Consider the following 24,686-nt stretch of genomic DNA (forward strand, 5'->3'; position numbering starts at 1 on the left):
GGCATGTTGCAAGACTCTATGACAAGACTCGGTGTCAGGTTAACAGAACATGTGACAGAGGGGAATGCCAAATATCTCTTCTTCCCCAGGCGGTTTTGTCTCTGTCCCTTTAACAAGAGTGCTCAATAGAAGCTTCCAATTAGAATCTCCTGAAGTACTTAAAAAACTTGAAAAAAGAAAAAAAAAATGCTGGTGGTGAGAGTCCTACCTCCAGAGATTCTGATTTCCTTTATCAGAATTAAAATCACTTTTTCAAACTGTGTCCGCCAACAAAAACAGGTCCCATATAACTCTCTGCTGTGTACAAGATGCATCCTGTATTAGCTTCTATTGCTGCATAACAAACTAACAGATTAACAGACAGAAAATAAGCATATTTAGGGGCACCTGCGTGGCTCAGTTGGTTAAGTGTCCGACTCTTGGTTTTGGCTCAGGTCATGATTTCATGGGTTTGTGGGTTCAAGCCCCACATTGGGCTCCATGCTGATAGTGTGGAGCCTGCTTGGGATTCTCATGCTCCCTCTCTCTCTGCCCCTCCCCTGATCACTCTCTCTTTTTCTCAAAAACAAAAACAAACAAACAAAAAAAGGAAGTACATTTAGCAGCTTAAAACAATATTGATTTACTAGCTCACGGTTCTGTAGCTAAGAGGGATGTGTGGGCTCACTTGTGTTCTATGTTCGGGTTTTACAAGACCTGAGTCAAAGTGTCAGGTGGGTTGAATTCTTATCTGAAGTCTCTGGGGAAGAATCCATTTCCAGGCTCATTCAAGTTGTTAGCAGAATCCAGCTCCTTATACCTCTAGGACTGAGGCCCTTTTTTCCTTGCCTCTGTCTGCCAGGGACCACTTATATCCCTACTCACACGCCTCTCTCTTCAAAGGAGTAACCTATGTGTTGAGTCTTCTTCATGCCTAGAATCTCTTTGAGTTCCTCTTCTGCCCTCCTCTTTTGCTACCAGTTAGAGAAAATGCTTTCTTTTTCTTTTTCTTTTTTAACGTTTATTTATTTTTGAGACAGAGAGAGACAGAGAGAGACAGAGCATGAACAGGGGAGGGTCAGAGAGAGGGAGACACAGAATCTGAACAGGATCCAGGCTCTGAGCTGTCAGCACAGACCCCGACACGGGGCTCGAACTCACGGACCCCAAAATCATGACCTGAGCCGAAGTCGGCCGCTTAACCGACGGAACTACCCAGGCGCCCCGAGAAAATGCTTTCTTGATTGACTATATTAGGCCCACCTGGATAGTCTTCTACTTTTAAAGTCAACTGTGTCTTTTAACATAACACAATCACAGGAGGAATGACTCATCACATACACGAGTTCAGAGGATAATGGTATGGAATCTTAAGGGCCATTTCTAGAAATTCAGCCTGCCATATATTACAAACATCTAGACAAGGACCTAGTACTTAGTAGGTCCTCAAAACATAACTTATTAAATGGAATGGAATCAACCCCCACTTTACTGTGGCAAAGAAAGAGAAGGCATGGATAATCAGAGTGGCTGATGAATGGGTCATTTATCATGTTTAACTGAATCTAAGCATACATTACTTCTTATCAATTTTCACTGGAGTATCTCTCACACACATACACACTTCACAAATCAGATACATATGGCTTAATACCTTTCACAAACATTATACACATGTCTAAACAGCGGACAGCTGAAGAATCACAATACCCCAGCATTCCAGATGCCCTCATGGGCCTTCCTTCCAGTTACTAACCATTCCCTGCTCTTATACTCCCCCCCTCACACACTTAGGGAACCACTACCCTGACTTCCAATGCCATAGATTTTGTCCAGTTTTTGAATTTTACATAAAATGGAATCACACAAATGTACTTCTTTTCGTCTGGCTTTTTTAGTTCAGCATCTTACCTGTGTGTTGTGGTAGGAAGGCTCTAAGATGACTCCCAATGATCCAATCTCCTGATATTTATAGCTTCCCCTTGAGTAACTTACATCTAACCAATAGATGACAACATGGCAACATTAAGGGGATGGGACTTCTATGATTAAGTAACAAAAGGTTGTGACTTTAATCTTGTTAGCAAACTCTATTTTCCTTTCTTAGCTTGTGTGTTTCGATGAAGCAGCCTGCCATGTTGGAAAGGCTCTTGCGGCAAAGTACTAAGGGCGGCCTCTGGCCAACAGCCGGCAAAGAACTGAAGCCTTCCATCCAACAGCCTGTGAGGAAGTGAGTTCCACCAACGACCATGTGAACTTGGAAGCTTAAGCTTCCCAAGTTGAGCCTTCAGATGACTTTGGCCCAGGCAACACCTTGATTGCAACCTGTGAAAGACCATGAAATGGGACACCTCGGTGGCTCAGTTGGTTAAGTATCCGACTCTGGGTTTTGGCTAGGTTATGATCTCACAGTTCGTGGGTTCAAGCCCTGCATCGGGCTCTGTGCTGATAGTGCGGAGATTGCTTGGGATTTCTCTCTCCCTCTCTCTGTGCTCCTCCCTGGCTTGCATGGGTGCGCTCTTTCTCTCTCCCTCTCTCTCAAAAAATTAAAACAAAACAAAACAAAAAACCGTGAAGCAGAAATTCCAGCTTAGCTATGCCCAAATCTCTTTCCCACAGAAACTGAGGTAATAAAAGGGTGTTATTATAAGCCACTCAATTTTGCGGTGATTTGTCACCAGCAATAGACACCTAATGCATGTGGTTTATCTTTGTTGTTGTATGCAGTTGTAATTCATTCATTTCCATTACTTTATTGTAGAATTTGCTAAAACTTTTTTCTGTAAGGGATAGGAAATATTTTAAGTTTAACAGGCCAAAAAGCAAAACTGAAGCTATTATGTAGGTACTTCTATATAATTTTCACAAGTGACAAGATATTCTTCTTTTTCCCCCAACCATTTAAACATGTAAAATCCAAACTTAGCTCATGAACAAGACAGAGATAGGCAGCAGGCCATATTTGGTCCATGGGGCATAGTCTGCTCACCTGCAGGACAGGTTGGTTTGTTTATACCACAGCTCATTTATCTAGTGTTGATTAACATCTGGGCTGTTTCCAGTTTGTAGCTATTACAAATAATATACCATGAACATTCCTGTATATGTCTTTTGGAGATGTGTATGCATATCTGTCTGCTATACACCTATAAGAGGAACTACTGGGTCACAGGATAAGCGTATATTTGACTTAATATGCCAAATGGTTTTCCAAAGTGGTTGCATCGATTCGCACAACAACAGCAGTATTTATGAGTTCTTACTGCCTCACAGTCTTGCCAAGAGTTGGTATTTTCTGTCTTTTCCTTTTGGCCATTCTAGTGGGAATTGTTTCCCCCTACCCCCCCAGATGATCAACCAGAATTGAAAACCCCAGGTTAACTTCTGCTTATCCTTCATTAGGTTGAACAATATGATACTGCTCTATTTCTAGGTTAAAAAAAAAAAAAGAATTCAGTATTGGCTATTTCTTATTGGTTAAATTAATACTTCCTTCACATCTTAGATTTATACTAAAAGTGAAACTTAAACAAGAATGCACATCAATTGAGAAAGGTCTTAAATATTTGAGTTGAAATAAAGTTTTTAAATTAAAAATGGATTTCAGTGACTCTTATTTATTTTTTAATGCTTATTTACTTTTGAGAGAGAAAGAGAGACAGGGTGCAAGTGAGGGAAGGGCAGAGAGGGAGGGAGACCTGGAATCTGAAGCAGGCTCCAGGCTCTGTCAGCATAGAGCCCGATGGGGGGGGGGCTTGAAATCACAAACCTTGAGATCACGGCCTGAGCCGAAGTCGGAAGCTCAACCGACTGAGCCACCCAGGTGCTCCCAGGGACTTTTACATTTTAGTATCACCCAGATCCTTAAAAGCTTAAAAACAGACCAATGATTTTCACCTTCACTGCACATAGAATCACCTGTGGGTTTTTAAAACTTAATTGTCCCTATCCAAACACTCAGAAATCCAGATTCTGTGAGATCAACTTGAAGCTTTAAAATGTGTGCTTGGAAAAGACTGGTGCACAGACAAGGTCAAGAACCACTGATATTGCCTGTCCATTGGTTTTTTTTTCCCAAACATTCTAAGGAAAAACTTAATGCTTTGGTGATGTTACATACATGAGAGGGGAGAGAAACACCCAGATTTCACTTCCGTCCATATATTTTTTTAAGTAATCTCTACACCCAATATGGAGTTCAAACTTACAACCCTGAGATCAAGGGTTGTGTGCTCCACCAACTGACCCATCCAGGTGCCCCTTGTTCCTCCCAGATTTTAAAATGCTTTGTTGCATATTAAGTTGGAAAAATGATTTTACCAATGGCAAATACCCGCTGTGTCTCACTGAAAAGGTCTCTGGCTACTGCACCAAAGATGGAAATCTTGGGTTTGATTTGCACACAGCTCTACGGACTCACAGTTAAAGTATCACCAACGGCATTTAATGTTTACACACAGGTATTCTAAAAGTACCCAGACACAGGGGGAGGGGAAAATAAAAGGGAAAAAAAAAAAAAAGGACCCAGACACAGTCATATTACCAGATAGCAGGACTAGGCACATACTCCATGACCAGAAAAGCAGGTGTGCATGTACACTCTCAGAAAGAAAATTATTTAAAAAAAATTTATGACCAAGACAAAATCTAACTAGTCATCTTTTGGGAAGAATCAAATCTTTATACTTCCTTAGAGTTATTTTCCAGAGTAGTTTTTAGATAGATAGGGATAGTGATATATCTAACGATATAGAACCATTGCAACTTTCAAGCTCAAGACCTTTAAAAGTCTTACTGCAGTCCTGAATCAAATTTTTTCCGCAAGACCCTTCCCTTATCTCTACCAGCCATAACTGCATCTACATTTCTACATGCGAAAAGAAAAGAAAAGAAAAGGAAAAGAAAAGAGAAAAGAAAAGAAAAGAAAGGAAAAGAAAAGAAAAGAAAAGAAAAGAAAAGAAAAGAAAAAGGCCTGGGAACGTCATTTTTATCAGTATTTACCAGCTCTGGAATTCTATTGCCCTCCACGTGATTCTTTCCCCTGTCTGCTTATAGAGCAACCCAACACCTGGAGTTAGGACACAGGGTCAGAAGTTGAAAGGACACTAATTCTTAGGCGCTGTTAATTATTAGGCCCTACCACAGACCGTCAACTGGCTTCCAGGCCAAACAAGCTGAAAGCCTCCTAGTTGGGAAGCGACAGCCTTCCATCATCTGACATCCTCAGGTGGGATTTGGTTCTCAATAACCCCTGGAGGCTGATGCCTGTTCAGCGTTTTCAAGCCATCCCCCACTCCGTTTTAAGTGTTTATACACCTGTACAACTTGGAGGATTAGACGACGGCTACGTCACCTGGCGGTTTTCTCCAGAACCCCGCGTATTCCAGGGCGCAGAGGAACAAGTTTGAGCCGCACCCGGGCAGCGGCTCTCTGGCCCAGGCGGGAACCACTGCCAGCCGGAGCTCTGCTCCCCTTACTAAATGACTGGCCAAGCACGCCGGCGAACAGGCCCAGAAGATTCCACCACAGACCCAGCTACCCCCTGCCCTCCGCACGACCCCTGCCTGCCAGGTGCTTACCCACTTCCAATTGTCCGCGAAGAGCTCAATTTCGGGTCTCTATTCAGCGCCGAACGAAACCCAGCGCACGGCATCCTGGGAAATGTAGTCCTCGCCACGTCCGGGGGTCGCTGGCTCTGCCCGCGAGACGCCCCCCAGGAGGGATTATTCTGCCTAGGCGGGCTGAGGCCGGAGCTGCCGTCTGAGTGTGCAGATGGAGCAGTTCCCCGCGGAGGATTCGGGGTGCTCTCCCGGGTCGGAGGGAAGTGAGAGAACTACACTTCCCGGGCCGCCCTGCGCCGAGCCGAGCCGGCAGCCTCGCTTTGCGTGACCGCGGCAGGTTGGTCCTGGAGCAGATGAGCGCAGAATATTTAGGCGAAAGCGCGAGGAGGGGGGAGCGCGGGGCAGGAGGAGTACCTCGGCCGAGAAAATTATGCATGCGTTAGGGAAGCTCTAGGAGAATGGCTGTGGAAGGTAAGGGACGCTTGGGCATTTTAAGCTCCCTCTTAACCCGCGCACCCCACTACACACATCCCTGATGAATCCTGGGGAACGTGGGGAGGAGAGGAAAGAGGGTGGTGGCGAGCGGGCCCTTTCCTCCTACACCTCTTGGCACTCACCTGAGTCCCGGAAGGCGAATAGGCGCTTTCTTCAGTTGCTTTAGAAAGACATGTAGGTGCGCAGGACTTTGGGGCTGGAGGCAAACAGCACCCCTGATGCGAAACGATGTGCTGGAAGTGGGAAAATCGGAGAGACGGGCATGAGGTCTCAGCTCCGAGGTGTCCCTTTCGCTGTCCCCTCTAACCGGGGCGGGCTGGGTGGCCGCAGGACTGGGAATGCCCATTTTGTAACACCCCCTCCCCCCACGTGGGAGAGGACCCCCGGCCGGGTGCGTCATCGGGAAGCCTGGACTTCGATTGGGTCCAGGGCCCCTATCATGCGCACCCGACAGCGGTAGCAGCGGATGTACTCAGAGGGTGGAGGTGCCCCTACACCTGTCTCTGTTTATACCACCATTCCCGGGGTTAGCAAAGTTTACAAAAAAGAAATGGAATCAGCCAGGAATAAAAAAGAATAGCCAGCCTCTTCCGTTGGGGTGAATCCTTTCCTTTGAAGATACCTTCCTCTTTTTCTAGTGTGATTTTGGCCTTTTGGCTTTGCGGTTGGAGCTCTACGATACTGCCTCTCCTGAACCTCCTGGTTGAAAGCAGAGACAGGAGGTTTGTGAGGGATCCCGAAGTTTTACTTCAGAATATCTTACCTTGGAACACAAGACTTTTTTGTGTGCAGGGTAATTTATGGGGAAATATGCGTGGACCAGATGTGTTTGTGATGTCAAATTGGAGGTCAAAGTGTGCCTGAATGATAAAAATGCAATAATTATGGGACCGAAGTTACCTGCAGAGTTATGGTTCCTGAGTGTGCCTTAGGTAAGAGGGGAACTGGGGCAGGAAAATGAGGGCATGCCCGCCTACCGCATCTGGCTCCTTGCCAAGGGGAAATGAGCCCGTTCCTTGTAGGCTAGAGGCAAGAGGGAGCCACAAGGGCTTGCTTCCCTCACCCCTTCCTGCCCCAGGAGAGAACAATTGAACTACTCTGACTCCTGCTCTCATAATTATTTAACCACCTGAAGTGGCAACAACCCAGTTTCTGTGCTCAGTACCTTAACTCAAAAAACTATTGCCTTTGGGCTGAGTTTCCCAGTTGGCTACTTTTAGTTACCTATTTATTAATATACTCACATAATAGTTTCTATATTACATATATAGCATACATGGTTTTGAAAAAATAGCCAAAATAAGCTTCCTGTGCAAATAGAATAATGTGAGAATCAGGCTTCGTGCATTGGTACAGTTGATGGTACGTGAAACAAGGCTTCATAGGAGTGAAAAAAGCTAACAGAGGATAAGGATCATCTTGAGCTTCAGGTCAAGGGTAAGTTGACCTGCTGGCACCCCTTCTGCCTCACCCTTCAGCTGACCTTGATTATCCTCTTTTTCTCTTCACTCTTCTGTGTTCCCAAGTGAGGGACACTCCCATGGTTGCCAGTCCACAGTGCATTTGAAAAGAATGTCCTGCTTGCTGTAAGAAGTATAAAATTAGTCATATTTCTTGTCTGATGGGTTATTATACCAGCAAAGGCAGACCTTGCAAAAACAAGGGCTTTGGAATGAAGTACACGTGGACTGCAGAGGCTTATTTTATTTTGTAGAGATTTATTGGTTCAAGTGCTTGTCTAGTAAACAGGAGATCCTGAGTTTGAATCACAATGAGGTCTCCACTTGAGGAATGAAGGAAGTAGTTTAAAGTTTGGCTGCAAATAGGATTCCTAGCTCAGTTTTTGCAAAGTCTGTTTGCTCAGCCTAGACTGGGCTCTTCCTGGCTGCTTTCACCTGATCTTTAAAGGCTCAGGGAAAACTTCACTTCCTCTGTGAACCTGACTCAGCCCTGCCTTCCAGCTCTCTGCCCCAGTCTATGGGAGGGGCTTCTGCACTGAGCTTCCCTCGTACCTGTGGTTACACCTATTTTAACATCTCCAAACTTAATCTCTCACTGGAGTATAAGACTAACCCCTTGGGGCTTGGGACCTTATATTCCCAGCCAGTAGCACAGTACCAGACCCATAGTAGGTACTCAATAAATGCTTATGGAATGTATGGGAAATAAACTCATGGCCACTTTTGTAACTGACTCCATAAGTGTGCATGGGGCTTTCTTAGCCCAAGTGCCATAAAATCAAGGACTTGCTGAGAGATTTGAAGGTAGGAGAGACTCTTAAAGGAAGTTCCCCTCTCCTCAGTTTTTAGTCTTGATACTCAAACAGTCTGATAGAGCAGTACTCATCCAGGGAGTCTTGAACTTCCTAGCTCATGGCTGGGATATATTGGGGCTGTTGTTCCTATTTTTTGTCCATAGGCCAGGGATGCTGTATGTCCCTCAGTGCATGGCCATCCCATGCAAAGTTCACAATCCCAAACTAGGTAACAACCCATGTCCCTAAGTTCATTGAGAAACATTGATTGGGAGAAGGAATTTTGCCAGAGGAACTGGAATAGGAAATAACAATATGTGTTACTTAACATCTGAACTTTAGTTTCTGAATCTGGGAAAAAGGACACACTACTGTTTACTTCCTAGGAAAGTTGAGAGGATTTAATAAAGGAGAGGCCTTATAGGAGGGTACTTAGAACATAGATCCTTAGTAAATGTTTTTGTATTCCCATCCTTAAAAAAAAAAAAAAAAAAAATTTACTATTTGGCATGTTTTGTGTTCTGAATTTTCACTTATTCACACAAGTCTAATTAGCAAATTAGAAGGTGTTTTATCATGTGTAACCTGTTTAGTTAAGTAAGCTTGACCTTGTGTTAAATATAAAGTGTTAGAAGTATTAAAAGTGTTAAGAACAAATAGGGAGCTGATTCATTTTGTTGAACCTGTAGCCTTGAGTTTAAGATGATAAAGAGGTGCCCTATGTTTTATGGCCACCCTGGGTTGTGTTTTCTTCTCTGAATTTCATTACGACATCCTGTTTCTATTCCCTAGCCTGGTTGCGACCCATGCCTTGCATTTATGGGCAGCTGGGCAGCTTAGAGTTGTACCTTCCAGCCATAGAATGCATGGTCTGCATTCAGGTGGGGATTATATTTACATCCATTGTCTTTTTTGAAAAAAAAAAAAATTGTAGTAAATTACCCCAAATAGCTGGAAAAACTAGGGCCACCAGGGAGGAGGTAGCACGCAGAAACCACAAAGTAATCCATTCTCCATGGACAGACTGTATAGATGATTGTGTCTGTGAGGTGATGTTTTTAACAGAAATAGATTGCGTTATTATACAGGGAACAGAAAAAGTGGACTCATCAGGGACAGTGTTTTATTCATCTCTGTAGTCCAAGGTTGGTGCCTGGCACTCAGAGGACTGCAGGAATTGTTCATGAATGGAGTAGAAATGCCCCGAAGCAAGCAAAGGGTATTCCTACTCTTTGTTCTCTTTTCCTTTCCTGCTTGCTTCATCCTTAGAGCTGCATTTAAAAAAGGGAGTAGATAAACATTGTAGTGTTTCTATTCCAGATGTAATAGACTTGTCCCTCTTATGTGGCAGAAAAATGACTTCCAATATTCAGCACTTCACCTCCCTAAAGATTTCAAATGGAAAGTTATGTGCTCTAAATGATATCTGTTAAGGAATCTGAATTTCCCATCCTAAATGAACAAACTGGCTATCAAATGGCCTCTAAGTCATTCAAGGTTCAGGGTCTGTAGTTTCTCTCCTGCAAAAGAGTAAAAACAAAAAACAAAACAAAACAAAAAAAAAAAACACCTGCCCATGACCGAGGTATTGTAAGGATACATGACAGCAGCTGGAGGAGAGGGCAAAGGAGATAGTCAAACACTCCTAGCAAAGAGAAGCTGTTGTAAGTGATGGCTCTCTACCCTGCTATCCTGTTTGAATTCAGAACCAGGTCACAGACTCCCGACGGGAGATAAAAATGTCTTTATTACAGGACTCCTCGGGCTGGTTTGTTTGGCTTTGGGTTGGATGATAAAGCAGACTTGCTGATCTTGCACCCAAGCAGGGAACCTGCCCCTCATGGAGGTACTTGCCCCTGTAACAGCCTGAAGAACCAGGAGAACGTGGGCTCCTGCAGCAGGCAGGTGGGACTCAAAGGGAAGGAGGGAGACCAGAGCCACATATGCTTTGTTCCCTTTCATAGACGTGAGTCTATAGTTGTCTCCTTTCTGAAAAGAACCTGTGAGAGTGGAGAGAGACCAGAAGTGTCCACGTGGATTTCCCCTCTTATGAAACCTGGAACAAGGAGGAAGATGGCCCTCCATTCTAACCCCCCTGACATTTTTCTAAGTGCATTTTCTTCTTGAGAACATTGTAATCGCCTCTTGTACTTGGTGGTGCTCGTGCTGTCTGCAGGTGGGCCTGTCTTCAGCCTGGGCCATGGTAGACCCTTGGTGAATTTTGTTGAATGAGGGAAGACAACAAATTAGTGGGTAGGGTTATGGATGCTTCTGATTGCCCCAGTAGCTCCTTAGATCACAGAGGAGAACTCCCCTCTGTGTTCACCTACAGAGTAGGGCTGTAAAAGCGGTAGGAGCATGTAGACTGGTTTCCATAAGCAGCTCTTCCCTGTGCATGGTGATGTTATTAGTTCAACTAACTGCCTGATTCTCTTCCATTTCACTTATCCTCAAGGGTTTTTTTTTTTTTTCTTTTCCTTTTTTTTTTTTTTCCTTCTAAATTTATTTTGTTCTCTGGCCCAGAAGATTGGACTTTACTGTACCAGCAGCTTGTATTAATAACTTTTTTTTTTCTTAAGACCTGGGAGTGGTGAATCGAAGCTTGTCGTCAAAAATTCTTGTCTAGAGTGTGAGAAGCGGGGCCTCAAACCCTGCCACTGTGCTTGCCGAGGCTGGTTCCTGCCACTCCTGTCACTTCTTTGGGATGTCTCAGCCAGTTCAGACAGGGTGTCAGTTTAATCCTATTCTTGCCTGGCCTGGCCCGGCCCTTTCCTTCTCCTGTCTTGCTGTACTCCGGAGCCAGAAGAAACGAGGGCTGGTGTTCATAGGGGGAGATCGTGTAGAACGTTGTTGCCGTGTTCTGTTACGCTGAGTCACGGTAGATGCTGTGGTGACCTACTGGAGGGGCAGCCCGGGGTCTGAAGCTGGTGCTTGAACTCTAGGGAGTGTCACGTGTTGTGCCTTTAACTAGGAGAAAGGTAGGGAATTGCAAACTCCTTGGCATTGTATAGGTTTTGCATTTTCTGTGTGCAGGGAACTTGACTAAATGTGGGGGGAGGAGTCAATAAAGAAGGGAGCTTAGCCTGTTCTGTACCCGCCCCCATCATCCCTTTGCTGAAGGGAGACAAGAAGCAGATGAGGTGGAATGATAGAAGTGCTAATAAGTAAAAGCACAAACAACGTGATGTGGGAGGTCTGAGAACAAATGGAGCATCTAGTTCTGAACTGGATGGGATAGCCTTGCCAGAGGAGTAGCATCAAGCGAGCTTTGGACCAGGATATTGATGGCTGGGGAATGGGGGGAAAGGCATAAAACAGGGGTGTATGTAGAGTATGTTCCACCTAATGGATCCCCCCACCCCCCACGGTCCTGGTGTTGTGGTTGTTTAGCCCTTTATGGACAGGAAAGTGAATGAGGATGCTCCTGAGTCCTATCTGGTTATTACTTTTCCTGTGGGCTCTATTAGCTGCTTGGCCAAACCTTCAGCACTCCCCACAGCCCAGTTGGATCTTGGGTATGGTCCTTTTGAAACCACAGGAGCAAGCAGGGAAAGCTGCTCTCTTGTAAATCGAGCTGATTTCTCCCCAATTTGCTGAAGTGGAATGTAGCCGTGCTCCCAGCTCTGAGCTGGCTCATGAGAGCAGCATTGGCTATATTTAGTCTGGTTTGTCTAAAGTGTGGGTGCAAGAAGCTGCTTGCACAGCTTGCCTCCCTGAGTGAAGAGCATGAAGGGGTGGCAGCTGTTGGGTGCCAGGGGCAGCTGCCTCATTGCCTTCAGATTTTTTCCAAGGGCACTGAGGCTGGGAGGAGCCAGCTGCCAAGTTCAGTTCCTTTGCTCCTTGGCTGCCCTTGTTGCTATGCTTATATGGTATTCTGTCCAGGAAATCCCAAGTCTTCAGTGATTTGACAGATGTGTATAGACTAATCATGGGGTGTGAAATCTCAGATCCAGCTAACCTGGAGAGCTGGGGGCAGAATGGCCCCAGACTGTGAGGGCTGTTGCTGTCTTTAAACGTACAAACTCCGCAGCTTTAGACGGGGTGTGAACCCCAACTCTGCTGAAGACTTGCTGTGTGCACCTGGGCAATTTACTGAATAGTTCTGAGACTCCTTGTTTAGCAAATGAGAGTATTAATAGTAATGACCTCATAGGTATGTTGAGAAACTTAAGTTAGTATCAGTAAAGCTCTTAGGACCCATTCTGGTCATTGCTCAATAAACAGTAAATGTTAGACAACATGATGGCAATGATGTCTCCTTCCTGCCACACTTAAGAAAGCATCTAACCCGTCTTTATGGCCTTGTAATACACTGTCATATATAATAGGTGCTCAGTGAAGGAATGTAGGTTCTCAGAGTTGGGATAAAACCAACCAAATGTGATGGTAAAATATGAGTCATCTTTACTTTTAAATGTATTATTTGATTATCTGATTCCCTGCAGTTATGAGGCAACAGAGGGAGGTAAAAGTTTTCATAACAGGTGTATATTCACTTAAGTCTCATCACTTAATGATATTTCCCCACCCAAAATTTACTTGTCACTTAATACACACTGTTTCATTGGCTGGGCTCTCTAATGGTCTGATAATAACTCAGCCATACAATAAATAAATTGATTGCAAAGACAAATTTCAGATCTTGCAAAAGAAAAAAAATTTCAAGCACTCTATGAAATTGACATTGGACAACGGATGTTATCATACGGCTGTGACCCAGAGAAGATCTGGCTAAGTTAGGCCAGATAACTGTTAAAGAGGACAATAATCAACCTAAGATGGTGATTTGATAGTCACCAAAGGAACATGTTAGGATCATCTAAGGATTATAAAGTCTTTGTCAAAAATTGTTGCCCTAATATATTTTGGGGGAGAAAGATCTATGTAAATAGACTGTTTAAGAGTCAAATGTGAAATGAGCAAGGTTTTGTCCTGCTGATCTAAATCTTACAGAAGTTACGTAACAAAAAATGGATTATTTTGGTCTAAGAATTAACACATATTTACAATTATCTAAATTTGGTTAAATACAAGTTCTTAGTTTCTCTGTCTCAGATAAAGTATCATTTAAACTGTTTCAGTGTTCTCTTTGTGTTAGTATGCTAAATTTAAAATTTAGGTATCCTTTATATATCATAAAATGTATCTTTTGTGCCTCTTAGAGTTTTGACAAATATATTCAGTCTCACCACCACCGCCATCAAGTTCAGTTCCTACACCCCAAAAAGTTTCCTTTTGCCTCTTTGTAGTTACCTTTCACCCATAGCCCCTGACAACCACTGCTCTGAATTCTGCTCTCACACTCTGGTCTTTTTCAGAATGTCCTGTAAATGACACATTCTGTTGCCATTTGAGTCTGGCTTCTTTCATTTAGTGTAATGCACTTGAGATTCACCCATGTTGTTACATGTATCCATTCAGTCCTTTTTATTGCTGAGTAGTAGTCCACTGAGTGGACATACCACTATTTATCCATTCACCAATTGAAGTACATTGGGTTGTTTTCAGTTTTTGGTAGATGTGAATAACCACTATAAATAGTTGCCTATAAGTTTTTTGTGTGAACAGAAGTTTCTCTTGTATAAATAAGTAGGAGTGAGGTTTTTGAGTCCTATAGTAAATGTGTTTTAATTTTATAAGAAACTGTCAAACCGTTCTTTAGAGTTACTATGCCCCACACATAGTACTGTGCCAAATTTTCCTCAATTTGGATTTTCTTTTAAGTTTTGAGTTTTGTTTTGAGAGAGCGAGAGGCAGAGCACATGAGTGAGAAAGAGCACGAGAGAGCTCCCCAGGCAGGCTCCACTCTGCCAGTGCACAGCCTGATGTGGGGCTCAATCCCAGGAACCTGGAGATAGGGATCTGAGCAGAAACTAAGAGTTTCAGAAGCTCTATCAACTGAGCCACCCTGGCACCCCTGGATTTTCTCTATTAACAAATCTTCTGATAATGAGGGTCTCACAGAAATAAGATAATTATTTTAATGGGTAGAATGTAGGCATTTGGATGGTATTAGGAGGAAGTAACTTTCCAGAGGTGGGCTCTTGGGGCCGCATTATACAAGAGTGTGCCATATGGCTATGGCAAATATACACCCTTGGTTTCCAGGTTAGTCCAGATCCCGAGGATGAAGATAGCCTAAAAATGCCACTGGTTTTGCATCCAAAAGAAAGCTGTTAACAAATTCTTGTGTTACTTTCTATAAAGGGACTTGTATCAAGCTCTGGATACTGAGTCATTGTTGTCAAATAAGGAAAGCGGCCCAGATTAGGAAAGGCTTACCTTGGAGAAAGATAGGCAAGAGCCTGTGGACAGCAAAGGGAAGACCATGTGGGAGGCCACAGAAGAGCTTAACTGGAGTGGGGAACAAACTTCCTTGTCCTTGAAAGGAGTTGGCCTTATTTGCCAAGGGGAGTCCTGACCTGTTTTGTGAAGCCTAAGAAAAAGTTAGCCGTTTCTAGTGTGACTTAAATTATGAGGATGCCTGGGCCAGGGGCTTGTTCTGTGGCTTTGGGCCATTCCGATTCCGAATTGGCTCTTCAGTGAGCTGTTCGTTTATATAGTGGGAGCAGTGCTTTCCCTTGCTAGGAGCACATTTTATTCAGCTGCAGTCTGGATATAGGACCCAAGGGCAGAGTTGATTCCAAGTGCAAACAATCGTCTTGGAGGTATCATTTGGACAGTAACACACTAGGGCTTCCAGGATTTTCCACTGTCTGTGTGACTGTGGCATAGAATACTTGAATCTGGGATTGCTACAGAATTCCTAGATGCATGATTGCCTTAACTATTGTGTGAGGTTGTAAAATGTTTTCTCAGGGTTTCTTTTTAAAAAAAATTTAAGAATGTACCTGTGCATTACATGGAGGTGAGTATGTTAACCAGACTTCGGTAGATGTACTTTGCACTTTTGTCTCGAGGTTGTGATTACCCCCTTGATGACCAGTGATGTATATTCAGGTATAGGAGAGTTCAACCAGTCACCAAGAAGTGGAGCTGGGGCGTGCCAGCTCCTGGCCTTGGCTCAATCAGTAGATATGTATCAGGGCCTTGTGATGCCCGAGCTCTTGCTTTCTCTTTCTGCTTTCTGATTTTTTCTGTTAAAAAAAAACAAAAAAAAACAAAAAAAACCCACTTTTTTTACATGGTGGTCCTTTAATAAATCTGCGTGGATAAACTGGGATTGATATTTTGTATTGGAGTCATCTAGGAAGTTTGTAGGGGTACGGCATTTACCTCTGTAGCCTAGAATTGGAATATTTTTCATTTTATACTCACAAATCTTAAGCACTTGCTAATAGGAAGTAATAGGTTCCTAATAGGTTGGGTAAGTCTAGGAAAAGCAGGTGTGCTGGAGACTGAACTCTAAGTCTTTCCTTGATGATGAGATTCTCCTGGGACACCTAATGACACCCACATTCCTAATCCCCTCCTTTGGGTGTATTGTTGTTTTGGTAAATCAGAAGTGGGGCCCTGACTATAACATGTTCCCTGAGTCATTAATAAGCAAATTCGGGAGACACTGATATAGGGGCAGGATTCTTAATCTCACGTCCTGAGAGGAGATCCTTAACCCCTTTAAAACTGTATGCACAATTTGTAGATGGACATAATGTTTTTTTTTTTTTGTTTTTTTTTTTTACTGGGAGAAAAAAAAACTGGGGTTTACATTCTGTTCTTAAAGAGGCTAGGGATGAGTAATAAGAGCCTTATGAGAACATGCATTTGACTTTTTCTTCTGATACGTCTCCATTGCCTACAACTGTGTCTGACCCAATGAAGGCATACAATTATTTATTGAGAAAACAAGAGAACTAATGTTATTTTGTGCCTACTCTCAGCCAGGTTCTTGGTGTCCGTTCTAAACATTAGTTTTCATAATGCAGTGGGATACGTGGTTTCCCCTTCCAATAGTTGAGGGAATTTAGGTCCAGAGAAGATGTGTGATCTCCCCAAGGCCACACAGCTCATTTGTGGTGGAACCAGGCTTTGTTGCCAAATTTGCCATATTCCAGAGTCCTTACTGTACTATGTTCCTTTTCTGGTTTTGTACCAGTTCAGGAGGTGGGTTCTAGTTTACTAGCTCTCTCATGGAAATGTTGGTAATTTAAGAAAAAAAAAAAATTACATTAAAATACAACATTGCTTATTTGGGCTCTACAATAGAAAAAAACTCTTTAAGGTTTTTGGATCAGATCTGTAATAAGGTGTTTGTCTCGATTTTGCTTTGTAGAGTATTGCTTCTTTCCTTTTAGGGAGCCCCAGGTCTTCAGGCATTTGTTGCTGCTGTTGCTGTTTTCCCATGCTGCCTTGCAAGTTCACTTGCATGCCCAGCACAAATTAGTGTAAATCTGTATATCTGTGATAGGCTCAGCACTGTGAATGGCACTGGGCAATATACCAGAATCTAAGGCTGTGGACCTTCCCATCACGGGGTTTATTGTCAGGTCAGAGGTTCAAGAATTGTGTTGTAAATGTATCCCAGTTTAAAAAAAAAAAAAAAAAAAAAAAGTTCAGACATGGGCAGGACATGTAGGCAGGGTAGTCTGTGTGGGGGCTCTGCTCTCTCAATCAGGAGCTACCCTGCCCACGGCAATGACCCACCCATTGCCCTGGACTCCCCAGGAGAAGTCTTTTTCTATTTTAAAGAGTGAAGGGGCACCTGGGTGGCTCAGTCAGTTAAGCATCTGACTCTTGATTTCAGCTCAGGTCATGATTGCGTGGTTTGTGAGTTTGAGCCCCAAGTTCTACTCTATGCTGACAGCATGGGGCCTGCTTGGTGTTCTCTCTTTCCCCCTTTCTTCCACTCCTCCACTTGCTTGCAGGCTCTCTCAAACATTAAAAAAAAAAAAGTGAATTAACTGCTGCAGAAAGCTTGGTCCTAACCTGGAGAAACTGAAAAACCAAGCAAGCTGAAGTATTAAGAGAAAAGAAAGCAATGGATGTGAGAAATATTTCACAGGGGGAAAGGAAGACAGGATTGGGGCTTGTTTCCTTACAGGGTGTGGCAGGCCCTTAATTGCTCCCAACTCTCCACTGCCAATAAAATACCAGTCCAAACTCCTTAGCAGCCAGAGCCCTTCCCAGAGTGCTAAGACCTTCCTGCTCTGGGCTGATTTCCCTCCCTTTCCCCTTCGGAGTCTACCCTGATAGTCAGTGGGGCCCAGCACTCAGTTGTTTGCTGGCTCGTGGCACACCTTGAATCCCCCCCCCCCCCCCCCACCGTCTTTGTGCTCTTCTCCCACCTCAAATGCCCTTTCTCCCACGGGTTCGTGTGATGTCCTTCTGCTCTCCTTCTATGTCTACAGCAAGAGAATAGATGGGCAAGAGATGAAGATCTCCGTGTGTGGGAAGAGTGTGTCTGCCAGGCGAGGGCAGTGTTGAAGGGGTAGGATGAAGAAGCGGAAGGAGGCAGGAAGAAGCAGCTGTGGTAGCAGTGAGCCATTTTGGAATGGAGCATGTCAGCATCACCTGATGGTCAAAGACCACCAGCAAGGTATTAGCTGGGGAGAGTCCATGAGTTTGGCAAGTAGTAAAAGATACTCTGATGAAATGAGAAGTAAATCCATATTAAAATAATTCAAAGATTAAATGGATGATGACACTACCCTTGATACACATGTATTGAAGTGGAACAAAGGGAGAAGTTGTTATAGCAAGAGAGTGATCCAGGTTTAAAGAGTTGCACTGTTCTCACCATTGAGAAGATGTGGGAAGGAAGATGAAGGCCTTTACCTAGATGGGAAACCAGTTCAAAGGAACCTTTTTTTTTTTTTTTCTTCTTTAAGCTAGAAATATTTGAAAGAGTTTGTAGATGGAGTGTGTGTGTGTGTGTGTGTGTGTGTGTGTGTCCGTCCATCCGTCCGTCCATCCATCCATCCATCCATCCATCCCAGTGGATAGGGAGATTTTGAAGATCCATAGGATGGAAGGGAAAATGGATAGAAAGCAAGGACCATCACGAGTTTAGATGCAGAAGGTTGTTTTTTTTTTTTTTCTGGAAGGGGTGGGTGGTGGGTGATGGGTGGTGCAGGTAAGGAGTGTTATTAAGATATGTAATCTTCAAGAAATACTAATACCTATACTGTGTGACCAGCACTGTCCTGCTTATATATTAACTCCTTAACCTTCCCATCAATCCTATGTGGGAGGTACCATTATCATCCCTATTTATAATTAACAAAGGGGCACAGAGAGTTAAGTAACTTGGGCATGGTCACTCAACTGGTAATGCTCAAGCCAGAATTTGATAAAAACAGAAGATGTCTGTCCATTTTCCTAGTTAGGAAACACTGGGAATACTGGATTAAGACATTATCATCCTTAGAATTTTCTTTAAAAATGAGGGTCTTAAAGTATGACCTTTAAGGGGGTACCTGGGTGGCCTCATCAGTTGACTGACTCTTGATTTCGGTTCAGGTCATGATCCCAATGTCATGGGATTGAGCCCCACATTGGGCTCTGTGCTGGGCACAAAGCTTGCTTGGAATTCTCTCTGTCCCTCTGCCCCTCTCCCTGGCTCGCATGTGCGCAGTCTCTCTCAAAAGGATGACCTTTAATAACATAGATCATTGACATTTTGTTAGTTTATTTTGTAATAATTGACTCCAGGTAGGTCAGGTGTGGAATAGGATTTTGGATTTCAAATTCACAGATGTTGGAGGAGGGTATCATTTTCAGAATGCAAGTCATTTCCTAGAGAGGTTAGGCCTTGGTGGGTGCTGGTCAGCCAGCTGGTGCCATGAGGGCACCCTGACCCTACAGGCTGGGTTTGGTGTTTCAGGAAAACTAATAGGGGTAATGTCAGAAAGGAAAAGCGAAAAAGGTACTGAAAATAAACTTGGCCAATTTCATAATTTTGCCAAGATAAGATCATGTTCCCTATTTTCTTCGATCTCCTGCCCCCTTCCTGCTTTTAAAGTTTTAAGATTTAGGTTTCCAGGGTGCTGCTGCCATTGTCCCTGATTCTAATGGTAATGGTAGTGATTTTCTGATTGATGCTTGGTCTATTGCCTGCTAAGTGCCTCTGTAGAGCCCCCAGGAAACTCTGCCTCCCTCTGACCTGCTTTGCCTGGCCAGAGTTTCTTAATTGAAACTCAATAGCTGGTAGCTTTTGGCACCCGTGTGTTTGCTGGGGCTCACCCCAAGGCCATCATCATTGAAATCCTACCGCCTTGGCTTTACAGAGTACTTGGTGCTTTCCAAAGTACAGTTTCTCATCTGAACCGCAGCTGATCCATTGGCAGCTGGAACAGGGGCTCTTGTTCCCATTTCATAAAGAAGGATGTGAAGGTTCCCTTGTCCAAGGTCACATAACATATTAGTGACAGAGCTTAGATTAAAAACTTGGGGTCTTGAGTCTTTGATGGCTTCTATTACTGCTGCCATGATTGAAGGGATGGCACAGGGCCTACTTTGAAGGGCTTTGCAAATGGGCTGTTCTAGAAGGTATCCAGAATTCTCTGAAATTATGGATGGAGGCAGCCAGAGTCGGGCCAGAGGTCATGTAGTTCTCTGGAAGCACCCAATCCTTGGCTCCGGTAGTGAGAAGCTAAATTCCTTCCCCCCTCCCCATTATTTTGTTGATTTGCCATAACTAGATCTTCTAAATAGCTATATTAAAGTAATATTTAAACACTTTTTTCTAGGTGTGAAAATCTTTCATAGTCACCACAGACAGAAAAAAACCCCACAAATAAGAAACTAGGAATACCAATAGCTAATGTTTACTAGGCACTCACTGATAGTAGCAGCTGGAGCTGCTCTCCAGCCAGTCTCCCTTGGTACAGCTACACTGGCTGTTGATAGCCAATGACTTCTGATGGGTTGTGGTCTGGACCATACTGGTTGTTTATTTTGAATATCCTACCTGTTCACAACAATCCCATGCGATGGTTCTTAATATTCATTTCCTACATGAAAAATGAAGGCCCAGAGAGATTAAATAATTGCCTCAAGGTCACCAGCTGGTAAATGATGGAGTAAGAATTCAGACCAAAGTTCAAATGACTTCAGTGCCCATTCTGTTGCCACTAAGAAAGCCAGTAGATCACCCCAGGGAAAGTTCATATTTCCTTCTGGGCTTTCTATAAGTAATTCACGATAGCTGGTGTAACCTGTCATTTTAGCAAATCTCAGCGGTTGGTTAGTTGATAAAATATAAATGCGTTTGTGTTTTTGCTTTGTTTTTTGGTCATTGTGTATGGTCAGCCTAATGAACAATTTCATTCTCTGTAGATACAACATTTAATGAGGCCCAAGTTCCAGAAAGTATCCTCTCTGTCAGTTCTGTCCCTGTGACTTGATGGTGAATGTCAAAGTCAGAGTCATAGAAAACCCCTATCTTGTGTAATAAAAAGATGGGGGTGGGATTCAAGGTGCACCATGAGCCAACAAACAACTCACTGCTGGGCAGATTCCAAAGGGGAAAGGGAAGGAAATCAGCCCAGAGCAGGAAGGCCTTAGCATTCTGGGAAGGGCTCTAGCTGCTAAGGAGTTTGGACTGGTATTTTATTGGCAGTGGAGAGTTGGGAGCAATTAAGGGTCTGCCACACCCTGTAAGGAAACAAGCCCCAATCCTGTCTTCCTTTCCCCCTGTAAAATATTTCTTAGATCCATTCCTTTCTCTTATTGTTGGACTAGTTTTTAGTTTAAGTCTGTTTCCTATTTCTCATCTGTTTTTGTTGTATTTTCTGATAAATTTTATCTTTCAAGCATGTACCATTCTTAATTTTTCAACAGCTTGTTTTGCCTGAAATTTTTATAGCATCTAATCTTTGTGGATATAGTATCTTGCCATACTTCATTGAGGTTATTAATGCTAACATTTCTGTTGTTTGATTGAAGTTTACCTGGCTCTCCATATGCCTTCAAGGTGGGGTTTTTTTGGTTTTTTTGGTTTTTTTGGTTTTTTTTTTTGGTTTTTTTTGGTCTTCATTCTGGTCTCTGTTCTTGTTAGATATTCAAGTGTTTGTAGGTATTAGACTCTCTGCTCATATTTGAGTGACCTTAATTTTTTTAATTGTGGATGGATGGGGCCTGTCAATCATGGTTTTCATTATAAGATGTATTGGCTGGATTTTTAGAATGAGGGAGGAGGTTGTCTTACATCAGAATATTTAGATCATTTTTTCTTGGACTGGTTAATCGCTCAGAAGATCCAATATTCAAACTCCCAAATCTGATTCTAGAGTCTATGGCCTTATCTACTCATTTTCTTAATTTCCAGATAAGGTTCAATGTCTGGGTATATTTAATTGTATTACTTCTAGAAAGTTAGCAATCTAAATGTAGAATTTATAGGAATTATCATTTCTGAGGATGATAGTTTTAACCAGAAATTTCCCTCACTACAAAAAAAGATACGTGGTATATGCTCAGAAGATCATTGTGAAATGTTATTTTGCTCAGTGCATCACGTCTTCATAAGAGCGTGTAATAGGATGGAGAAAGTTTCCTAACTCCCACCCTAGCGCTGTAGTGCATGTGTATACATTCAGATGTGACAAAAGTGGTCATGCAAACCAAAACAGATTCAACCCCAAGAGCGGTGTCCTGTTTATGGGACTTGTTGGGGCAAGAGTGTTTCTTGATACTTGGGATTAGGAGTTAGTATTGAGGTGGCACCAATCCTGTGTTGGTCTGAAAAGGGTTAGGGGAGAAAGGGCTGGCTGGACTCTTAGTAACTTGTCATGTACTTGTGTGTTCAGGTTATAGCATTTTGATTTAAGCATGCATTCTGCTGACTGCTTCTAGAGACTTTCCCATGTGGTCCCTTCTGCTGACTAGGTCTTTTTGAACTTAGAATGGAGAGATGTCCCCAAGGGCCACCCACAGTTGCCTCTTTCTGTCCTGATTAGGTTTTTCTCCTCTCTTTTCCTCTGTATCTACCCACTGGTATTTCATCATTGAAGTGGGAATGGGGATAAGGGCTTGATAATGTTGAGCTAGCATTTTTAGAAGAGCCAGCTGTCCTCCATTGGCCTGGCCACTTGTCCTCCATTTTCGAAATCTGGGCTCCCATTCTCAAGGAGGTACAGTGGGGTCCAGATTCCATGAAAGAAGCAAGCAGAATGAGACCACAGCACTAAGAATTCTCTTCTGTTGAGAATGTGAGGCAACCTGCTTAAAGATAATGGTCTGGAAAAATTTGAATTTATGATACTTCACCAACCATGTTGGGTTTGTCAAAGGATGAGAAAAAAGGAAGATACACTGGAAAATAGGACAACAGTGAAGAGGGTTTGGTGTCTGGAAATACTTAAACAGTCATTCACTAGGCATGAAGAGAAAATTTATCCAGTTAGAAAGGCTACATCAGCTATTTAGAGCTGAAAGCATAGTTTTGTTGTAAACCTAAAGGTTTTAATAATTTTTACATAATTTAATATAGTCTGTTAATATCCTGGAGCAAAATACAATTAGAAATTCAAGAATTTTTTTAAATGCAACATAGCAACATTTCCCAACTTTTTAAATTAACCTTTTAAAATAATCATGATTACATGCTTATATATACTCTTTGGAAAGTAAGTAGAAAGAAAAAAAAATTATCCATGGACCCACCTCTTAAAAGACCGGTATTGCTAGTATTTGGCATATTTTTTTCCTAGCCTTTTTTCTTTGTATGGTTTTTGGTTTTGCCTAGCAGTCAGAAAGCGTTTTGCTTGCCTTTTAGTAGGATATTTTGGTCTTCAATTGGAGTTGACTGTGGTTATGTTCAGATAATGCATGTCTGGGATTTATTCTTTTCTTGTCATGAGGCTGAATAAGCAGTTCTTCAGTTCTTGGCTTGAATAAATTCACTGTGCTTTTAACATAAAACATTGTTCAGATTAGAAAGTGAATAATCCTTAGAGTGAAGAAGTATGATGTATGTTTTACAACCACTTAAAAAAATGTCAAATCTAAAAAAATCAAAAGCACAAAAATGGCTTGGGGAAAATATGTATAACAAAGATAAGACCAAGTCTCCTGAGGGACAGACTGTCCTAGGACCACTGAGAGACTCATTATAGATGTCTAGTAATATTTATTAAATATACAATAATTACATGCAACACAGTGGTCTCAAAAAAGAGCGACATCTTTATCTAGAGGCATAGAAGAGAGGAACATAGTGTGATAGATACACTACTGAAACCAGGGCTAAATTCTAGTCCTGCTTGCCCTGCTAACTAGTTGCTACCTCAGTGGAAGCTGCCCTCAATATTATCACCAATAAAACAAGGCTGTTGAGCTATATAATTTTAATGAGTTTCTATCCTCCTCTGACATTCGGTGACTCAATCAATTTACGATTCTGGGACCAAACACGGAGAACATAAAGATCCAAAAAATCTAGCAGCTACCTTGACTCATTTCCCTCCTCCCTCATATCCAGTCAATTACCAAGTTGGACCCATTTTACCAAGTCTGGGGTTAGCAGATAACATTGGTCAACCCTTGACTGAAATAATTTGCAGGGGTGCCTGGGTGGCTCAGACGGTTGGGCATCTGATATAGGCCTAGGTCATGATCTTGCCAATCCTGAGTTCTAGCCCCACGTCAGGCTCTGTGCTGACAGCTCGGAACCTGGAGCCTGTTTCAGATTCTGTGTCTTCCTCTCTCTCTCTATCTGCTCCTCCCCCACTCATATTCTGCCTCTCTCAAAAATAAATAAACATTAAAAAACTAAAAAAAAAAAAATCTGTAAACCAATCTCCTTCTCTCCTCACTACCTTTGCCCTAACTTAGGTTTTCATCTCTTCTCACCAGGTGAATCCGGGAGCTTCTAAAATGAGTTTTTTCTGACTCCAGTTCTGAGCCTCCCAAGGGTGCTGTGTATGGAAACAGTGTAATGTTTAAAAAGAAAATCTTAACACGAACTTGCTTAAAACCCTTCCTGGGCAGCCTTCTAATCTCAAGATGAAATTTACGGTAAAATACCTAACACACCAGGTTAGAAAGCCACAGCACTTTACTGACATCTGAAGACCCTTGTAGTCACCAAAGACCAGGTGTGGTTTGGCGCATGTGGGTGACTCAGTCAGTTAAGCATCCGACTTCAGGTCAGGTCATGATCTCACAGTTTGTGAGTTCGGCCCAGTGTCGGGCTCTATGGTAATATCTCAGAGTCTGAAGCCTGCTTTGGATTCTGTGTCTCCCTCTCTCTGCCCTCCCCTGCTCACTCGCTTGCTCTCTCTCTCAACATATTTTTTTAAAAATTAAAAAAAAAAAAAAAAAAAAGACCAGGGTGGTTTGACATGATATAAGCTGTAGGGACTGGAAAACCCAACTAGCTTTAAGTAGTAAGAGGCTGTGTATTAGCTCATCTAATTGAGAAGCCTGGCTATAGATCTGGCCTGGAGAGAAGTTTAATCCAGATTTCTAGTTGTTTCACCTGGACTTCCTTTCCA

At 42.9% G+C, this 24,686-nt stretch overlaps 1 protein-coding gene across 3 annotated transcripts in view; it reads left to right on the plus strand.

The window, feature by feature from the left end:
- The first annotated feature begins 5,754 nt into the window (after window positions 1-5,754).
- Window positions 5,755-24,686, plus strand: part of SAMD12 (sterile alpha motif domain containing 12) — a 380,122-nt gene continuing 361,190 nt past the window's right edge. The window contains exon 1 of one of the 3 annotated variants that reach the window (XM_049632983.1): window positions 5,755-6,011. In XM_049632983.1, the coding sequence (XP_049488940.1) occupies window positions 5,999-6,011 (13 nt within the window). In that variant the 5' untranslated portion in view covers window positions 5,755-5,998. The remainder of the gene's footprint in view (window positions 6,012-24,686) is intronic. The other 2 variants (XM_049632982.1, XM_049632981.1) reach the window with 2 other exon arrangements.

The sequence above is a fragment of the Panthera uncia genome, chromosome F2 (assembly GCF_023721935.1).
Source record: "Panthera uncia isolate 11264 chromosome F2, Puncia_PCG_1.0, whole genome shotgun sequence".
NCBI lineage: Eukaryota > Metazoa > Chordata > Mammalia > Carnivora > Felidae > Panthera > Panthera uncia.